The sequence below is a fragment of the Neltuma alba genome, unplaced genomic scaffold (genome assembly GCF_004799145.2).
Source record: "Neltuma alba isolate B1F8T4 unplaced genomic scaffold, ASM479914v2 tig00013715_pilon, whole genome shotgun sequence".
In the NCBI taxonomy this organism is placed as follows: domain Eukaryota; kingdom Viridiplantae; phylum Streptophyta; class Magnoliopsida; order Fabales; family Fabaceae; genus Neltuma; species Neltuma alba.
In genome coordinates, this window is record NW_021637870.1 from 27,801 (window position 1) to 35,973 (window position 8,173).

General features: G+C 30.3%; 1 protein-coding gene across 1 annotated transcript; it reads right to left on the minus strand.

Annotated features, from left to right (window-relative positions):
* Nucleotides 1-7,831: 7,831 nt before the first annotated feature.
* Nucleotides 7,832-8,173, minus strand: LOC114738907 (phenolic glucoside malonyltransferase 2-like). The gene has a single exon (XM_028926970.1). The coding sequence runs from the start codon at nt 8,171-8,173 to the stop codon at nt 7,832-7,834; it is 342 nt and encodes a 113-aa protein (XP_028782803.1).

An 8,173-nucleotide genomic window follows, 5' to 3' on the forward strand; every position in this document is an offset into this window, starting at 1 on the left:
TTATATTTATTTATTTAAATTTTTTTATTTTGAAATAAAAAAAAACTATGTTTTTGTCATCAATTCTTAATTTCTTAGAAAACGCTCCTTTCGTTCTCTTTGATAAGAGAGAATTTTTAGGTATGATTTACTCCTATTACAAGAGACTCCGACATATTTAAAAGTTGCCTAATTTTCTTATCCACTTTTATTAAAGTTTCTAATTAATATTACGGAGAGCTAGTGTTTGTCGGACATTTTGATTTGACAACACTGCTTAACATCCGAGTTTAATTTGGAGTTCAGTTAATTATTTAAGAGTATCCCTTGACTAAAAAGTTTACAAAATAAATCATCTTTAACTGTCAGATTTTCTTCTGCAAAATCAGCATCTTGTTTAATTTTACCTTAAAAAATTTTACATAGGAACTGTGGGTATTTGAAATTTTTTTATATCCATATTAGCCTGAAAGTATTAAAAAGGATCGATAAAGCCGCTTAAAAATGTGAATGATCAATATGAATTTTTCAACCATTAACGTTAATATTTTTAATGGTTAAGGTGACTTTATTTTTTTTTAGAATTTTCAAAACGATATTGAATCTTAAACTTCAGAGTACTTACAATTCTTATATGAAAAAATCGAATCTTAATCCTTCAAAAAATAAAACTTGCAATTCCTTACGTAGGTCCTCCCGCGCTAAAGCAAGCAAAAGCCGAAATTGCATTCTTCTTCCTTGCCTATGGGCCCCATCATATCGCTATAAAAGAGATACATTCATTTTGTATTTATTATGTTATTATTTTTATTATTAATTTGTAATTTGTAATTTGAATTAAATTAAATTAATATTTAAATATTTATTCAATTTAATGTTTAAAATTTTAATTCATTTATTTTCTTCATTGTATCTTTTTTCCAACATTAACATTAACAACAGTATATCAAATAAATAATACGATTGTGAAATAAATGGATCCATTTATTACTTTATCAAATAGGCCGGTTCGTTGGATTTTCTAGGACAATAAAAAAAGAAAAAAAATTTTAATGAAAAATTTAGAAAATACTATTTTTGAATTTTTAATTAAAAAAATCTTTTCTTTATAATTATTTCTTGGGTTAAGGTGCAATTTTAACAACAAAGTTTACCCGAAAGAGCACTGGGCACCATAAAGTTTATTTGGGTGCAAAAATATACATGAAGTTGTCAAAAGGGAGCATCTGGCACCATGCCGTTAACATCCGTTAGTTTACCGTTAGAGGGGCCCAGAAAGTCAGTTTTAAGGTGCATTTTTAACAACAAAGTTTGTATCAAAGGGCATTAGGCACCATGAAATTTACTTGGGTGTAAAAATATACATGAACTTTGTAAAAAGAAAAAAATAACAAAATTCTTCAACCTCCATAAACGTCCATTAATTTTATTCTTTTTGGTCTCACCAAATGCTATATTTTCTCTCTATAAATTTCCACTTCTAAGCCGATCCATCTTTCTCTCATCATAGTCAACACGCACACTCTCTCTGTCATGTTGTTTTCTGAGCCTCCAAGCCTTTTATATGTATTTAAGCAAAACACATCTTTCCCTTCTAGGATATGAGGTTCATTACTTGCACCCGAGTACTACCTCCAGTCCTTAATATAGAATCCAATTGACTAATTTAAGGAGATTAAAAATAAATAAATTACTTTAAAATATTATATTTATTGTTTTTTCTTCAAATTAATTTTCTTGGATTGTAAACTAATATATAATTTAATGATGCATATAAATATTTTAGAGAGATCATGTACTATATGCTATTACGTCAAATAAATAAATAAATAAAATATTTAAAGTAATTTATTTATTTATTTTAATCTCCTCAAATTAGTCCATTGGATCCTATATTAAGGACTGGAGTAGTACTCGGGTGCAAGTAATGAACTTCATATCCTAGAAGGGAAAGATGTGTTTTGCTTAAATACATATAAAAAGCTTGGAGGCTCAGAAAACAACATGACAGAGGGAGTGTGCATGTTGACTATGATGAGAGAAAGATGGATCGGCTTGGAAGTGGAAATTTATAGAGAGAAAATATAGCATTTGGTGAGACAAAAAAGAATAAAATTAATGGATGTTTATGGAGGTTGAAGAATTTTGTTATTTTTTTCCTTTTACAAAGTTCATGTATATTTTAACACCCAAGTAAATTTCATGGTGCCTAATACCCCTTGATGCAAACTTTGTTGTTAAAAATGCACCTTAAAACTGACTTTCTGGGCCCCTCTAACGGTAAACTGATGGATATTAACAGCATGGTGCCAGATGCTCCCTTTTGACAATTTCATGTATATTTTTACACCCAAATAAACTTTATAATGTCCAGTGCTTTTTCGGGTAAATTTTATTATTAAAATTGCACCTTAACCCTTATTTCTTTGCCCTGCTCGACAGCGCACGTTGTACCAACTGCTCTTTCCCAACCCCGCTAGACACCATACAGACCCAACATCTGCGTGTTTCAGTTTCTCACAAAAAGCTCAACACCCTATTACCAAAAAAAAAAAAGGCTCCACACCCTTGGGATATCTTCCAACCAGCTGGCTTGTGTCGGCGGGGCTTGCCCATGAGAAAGAAACACCTGCGAATTGAAGTTTCTTTTTCCAGTCCAAAGCCAACCAAGCTCGCACTACAATAAAACACTACTTCCAATATTTAATATGAGATCTTATTTGATTTTTATTTTGATTTTAAATATAAAATTCTAATTCACTTTATCTCTCATATTTATGCATTTTTTTCCCCATTGTAGTTCTTCTAACTATGATAATTCTAACCAATACATTTGATTAATAAAGATATTTTAGGAAAGACAATACTCATTTATTATAAATAATTAACTTAACTTCTTTTCTTAATCTCTTTAAATTAGTCAACTAACTTTTATAATTAGGATCAGGGTTAGTATGTTATTTTCATCTTTTTTAAGGTCGTTTTTTTATCTGTTTTATGGGAGACGTTGATAGAAGAGATGTAGATAGTAATTATATATTCGTCTATTTTAAAACAGAAAAATATTGGCATCCATATATTTATTTGTTATGGAACAGACGAATATGGGCAAGAACAGATAAATATGCATGCCTATTTTTGTGTGGTTTGACCAAAACAGATGAATAGGTGGTATGCATATTCGTTCGTTCTAGGTACAAAAGACGAATATGCATAGCTATATTCATTTGTTTTGACCAAAACAGACAAACACATATATTTTTAAAAAATGTAGAAATTTGTATATTGTTAGTTTTTATTCAACTTGCAATTATAAAATCATACATACAGTAGAACTAAAACAGGTTATAGCAAATAATAACAGCAATTTAACACAACCAAATCATTTTTTTTCAATATAAATAGAATCCACACAATCCACAATTTTAAAAGTAAAAACACATAAAACAAATAACATCTTAATTAATTAACTTAGTTAAGCAAAAAGAATTAAACACCATAAGTTAATTATATAACAGAAGAAAATTTTAAAACAAACAAATCTAATGACATCCTAACTTGGTTAAGCAAAAAGCACTAAGTATCCAAACAAAAAATCAATTTCAAGCTTACTTGTAATATTAATTAGGATGATTACAACATTTAACTCAACCTTTCCAATATAATTTGAAGCACACTTCTCTTAACACTATCTACCTACAAAGTAATAAAAATAAAGTTATACAGATATATATGTTTAAATAGCATTTAAAGCTTTCTAAAATTCAAAGTGAAGATTAAACATTAAAAATACTTAATTAACTATTATATTCTAGTCAAATTGCTCTCTTAGACATTTTCACGAATATCTTATGTGCATTAAGGTTTAAACAGGTTTAGCAAGTTTTTTAATTATCAAAATGTTAACCCAATTAATTTTGAATAATTCCTAAGTGCAATTCTTATCAACAATCAATTGAAATAGAAAACATACACACCCACAAATAATTATATTAATTCCTTTCAACATCCAAAACTCATATAATATAAAAGACACACACACCCATTCCACTTGCCTTGCATTGTGAACAAGGTTAAGCTGGATGAGAATAGCAACTTTCATGGAAGAAAACGTTGCTCTTGCTTGTGGAATAGCATGGATGAAGAATGGGGAAGAGAGGGGGGAGAAGAACGAGGAAGAGAGAGAGAAGAAGATGGCGAGCTACTAGCTAGAGAGGGAGAAGGCAAACTTAGTCACAGGTATTGGTGCTAGAGAGGAGAAGTAGAAATCTAAAGAAGGGAGGGAGGGAGAGAGCTTGCCGCACATAGAGAAGAGAGAAGACATATTTTTAGGGTATATTCAAATCTATGCGCTACAAAGATGAAATTTAAATTAAAAAAAAAAAGATGTTATTTGTCTATTGTTAAGAAAAATAGATGAGTATGACAGCTCATACTCGCCTGCTCATTATAATAGACAAATACTCGTCTGTTGCAACATAACAAATGAGTATGGGTTCCCATATGGACTCCCATACTTGTCTGTTTAACAGACGAGTTTGAAGGCTCATATGTTTTTGTTTTTTAAAAGAGATGATAATGGGTGACAAAAATGACCTTAGTTGTAGTTGTGTTGTTACTATGAATCATAATGACTCCAAGGTTCTCTCTTCATGTAGGTAGGCGTCTCATTTTAATTTGGCGTCGATGGGAACATCTCCTTATAACCAAGACACTAATACTTTACAACATGTAGCACGGTAGCTTTGCAAGGAAGCGTCCACGACATGGGCTTCATGCTCATATCTTGGGTTCTGCTGGAGCTTTTGCCAAAAAGCTCCACAAATTAACATCAATCCGGACTTCTAAGTTCATCAGCAGTAACTTAGAGGTCCAACTTGAAGTATTGCAATTGACTGTCTTTTGGTGTTTTTTTTTTTTATCTTCTGGTTGTTGTGTTTTGTTGATAAGTTGCTTCGGCCGGTAGTAGCGTGGTTTGAAGATTGAAGCTACATTGCTTTTCAGGATTTATCACCAACTCTACTCAAGTTTCATGTTTATCTTGCTGCAGTTGTATTTCTCCGGTGATTTGTACCAGCGCTCCTTTCAACTCCCAAAAAAGGCGCATCATCGTAAGACATTGGAAGCAATTAATGCAAGTTCCTTCGTATGATGCAACTTCAAGGCAATATGTGCGTATTGCTAAGTGTCCATGCGTGGAAGAAAAATAGTTAACGCAATGAAAGTCTTGGACTTTCGGCTGTCCTAGATCTACTGGCAAGAATTATGAACTACAAAATATTCGAGCCTACTTTAATTTCTGTGGCATTGCTTGTTTCTTTTCTACTCTTGTTATATTATTTTTTTTTTTTTAGTTTTTCTTTATTGCTAGTTTGTTCTGCTTTCTTATTTCACTCGTATTAGACAAGCCTTTTCGTTTAGTTAATTTAGGTTTTACTCAAATTAACTGAATGTAATAGGTCGGCTTTTTATTTAATCTTTTTATCTGTGTTTGGATAAATTTGATGTTTTATAAATAAAAAAAAATAACAATAATGAATCCATTTCTTATCTGATGCCTCTTGGCTTTCTGGCATTGAATGTGCCTTGTGTGGCACTAGAATCTGCCTCCAGGTCATAGCTTGTAATGCCAAAAAAAAAAAATCCATTTCCTTTTCCTCTCCTATAAACCATGTCTCTTATTTTCAAGTAAGTGGTGGTAAGGGCAGTTTCCTTTCACATTATGCAATGTTTTTAAATGTAAGAAACCCATTTCCAGTGAATTTTGAATTTGACAATATTATAACCCCTTCAATTCCCAATATAAAAGGTGGATAATTAATTTATCAATATTAAAAAATTAGTTAGATTATTTATTTATAATAAACGTATATTGATTTTTTTAGAATACCCAGTGTGCATTGTAACTAATCTTTCATGAAAATTTCTTATTATATGTAATTAATAGAAATATTTTAAAAAAATTGAGAAACAAAATAGATTAAAAACATATATTTAAGATTAAAACGAACTTGTTTTATAAAAAGACAATTTTATTGAACATAAGTAAAATAATTATATAAAAAAGATCGGCCGGTTACATTTTATCAATTTAAGCAAAACCTAAATGAACCAAAGAAAAAAGCCAACGTAAAAACATTTGAAACATGAGAAAAATAGACAAAACAACAACCAACAAAATAAAAACTAGCAATAGAAAAATATATAAAACTCATAATGTAGAGTGTTAGCAAATGAGACTCGAATAAAAGTGTGAGTTGTATTACTAAGATACCATCATTTATGACATTTCATAGAGTCCCAACAAACTCCTTAACTAGTCGTATTCAATATAGGAGACAGTAATTTATATTCATAATAATTTATATGTTCCCACTTCCCTCAAATCTCTACCAACATTTTATATATGCAACATAATTATGCATAATCAAATAAAATATTTTATATTTTGTATAAAAACGATGAATGACTGTTGTAATGTCTTGACTTTGTCTGGGTAATGTTTTTTTTTTTTGGACCAGCGTCTGGGTAATGTCTTAACTTTAATTTGTTGAATACAGTTTATATTAAAAAAAAAAGATGAATGAAAAATCCCCATCACCCAACCAAATCTCCGTCCCTTTATTTTTATTAGGAAAAATTGCAATAACTTTTCACTCAAAAAAATTAAATAAGTCTCTTAAAATAAGGGACCTCTTTACAAAGAGATTTTATTTTTTTAATTACTAAATTGCCCTTATTTTTTTTAAGTATACAGTGACAACTAAAAAAGCAGTCATGAACAAATTAAGATGTAATGATTGACAACTATCGCAGCAGGTATTAATAACATATTTTCTCAACACATCACAAAAATATAATGCATGAATTGTCAATAGCTATTGTGATAGTTGTTAATTCTTATACTTCAAATTATTAACAACTGTACTTTTAATTGTTAATGCGTATTTAAAAAAAAAAAAGACAATGGCAATGTGATAATTAAACAAATAAAATCTTTTGTGACGAGATTTTTTGAGATTTCAGAATAATTTGATGATTTTAAAAAACTTTTTTTTTGTATTTATTTATGCTAGCTGGAACCTTGTTGCAATTTTTCCTCATCATCATCATTATGCTACTCCAATTGTCCGATTGATGTCATCATTACTGTCAGACAAGATCAAGTGGGCTTTCCCCTTAAATAATTTCATATTTTGAAATCGTTATTAAACAATCCGCTGGCTGTTAATGCGACTGAAGACTCCTCTTTTAATACATGACTATTTCAATAATCATTGCTAATTTCGAGAGAAGATAAAATAGTGATCAAACGATGTGTTTTTTACGAGTCAGTGGCTCTTAGATTTTTGGCCCCAACAAAAAAAAGTGGCTCTTGGATTATTTCATAGTCACATATAGACAAAAATTTTAGGGTAAAAATAAGTATTCTATTGATTGCTTACTATTCTAGACTTTCGCTGTACAATAGCAACTCCAAAATACATAAGAAGCTGACATCCATACACAGGTACAATATAAAAAGAAAAACGGGCTTTACAAATGCTTAAAGAAACATCTAGACACTAATTCCTCTATTTTTTTAATTTTTACATTCAAGGGAAATTTTTATTATATTTATCTGTCATTATATAAGTTTGAGACAACATTACTTGCTGTCTTTTCAATTTCAACTATACCTTCATTTTTGATTGAGCACAATTCCTAATTAAAGAAAGCAAACTACATTATTTAATGAAAACAGTTAAAAGAAATTTTAACATATTTATTACATTTCATCAGCAGAAACCTTAAATCACACTAATTTTTTTCTATATTGGCACGTCATTAACCGTGATCATTTTTCTTGTAATTAAAACCAATGAAGACCTTGTATGGCATCACGAAATGAAGAAGCAAATAAATCCAACTCGTTCTTATAAGGAAGCAAACCAAGTTCAACCCCACCATTTCCTTCTCTTCCTTCTGCCATTGTGATCAAGCCATTCATATCCACTGTTGCTATCTCCACTTTCACTGGTCTTCCCCAACCAAAATCAGTCTTATAAACCCGAAAACGAGTAAACCCACCAATTCCTATCCCTCTTGTTCCTCTAGTCGCCATGGATTTCCACTTACCACTCAAAGCCTCAGCTTCATTAAGCACTCCTTTCTCCGAGAACCTTCGTATCTCACTCTGGATTTTCTTTGCCAT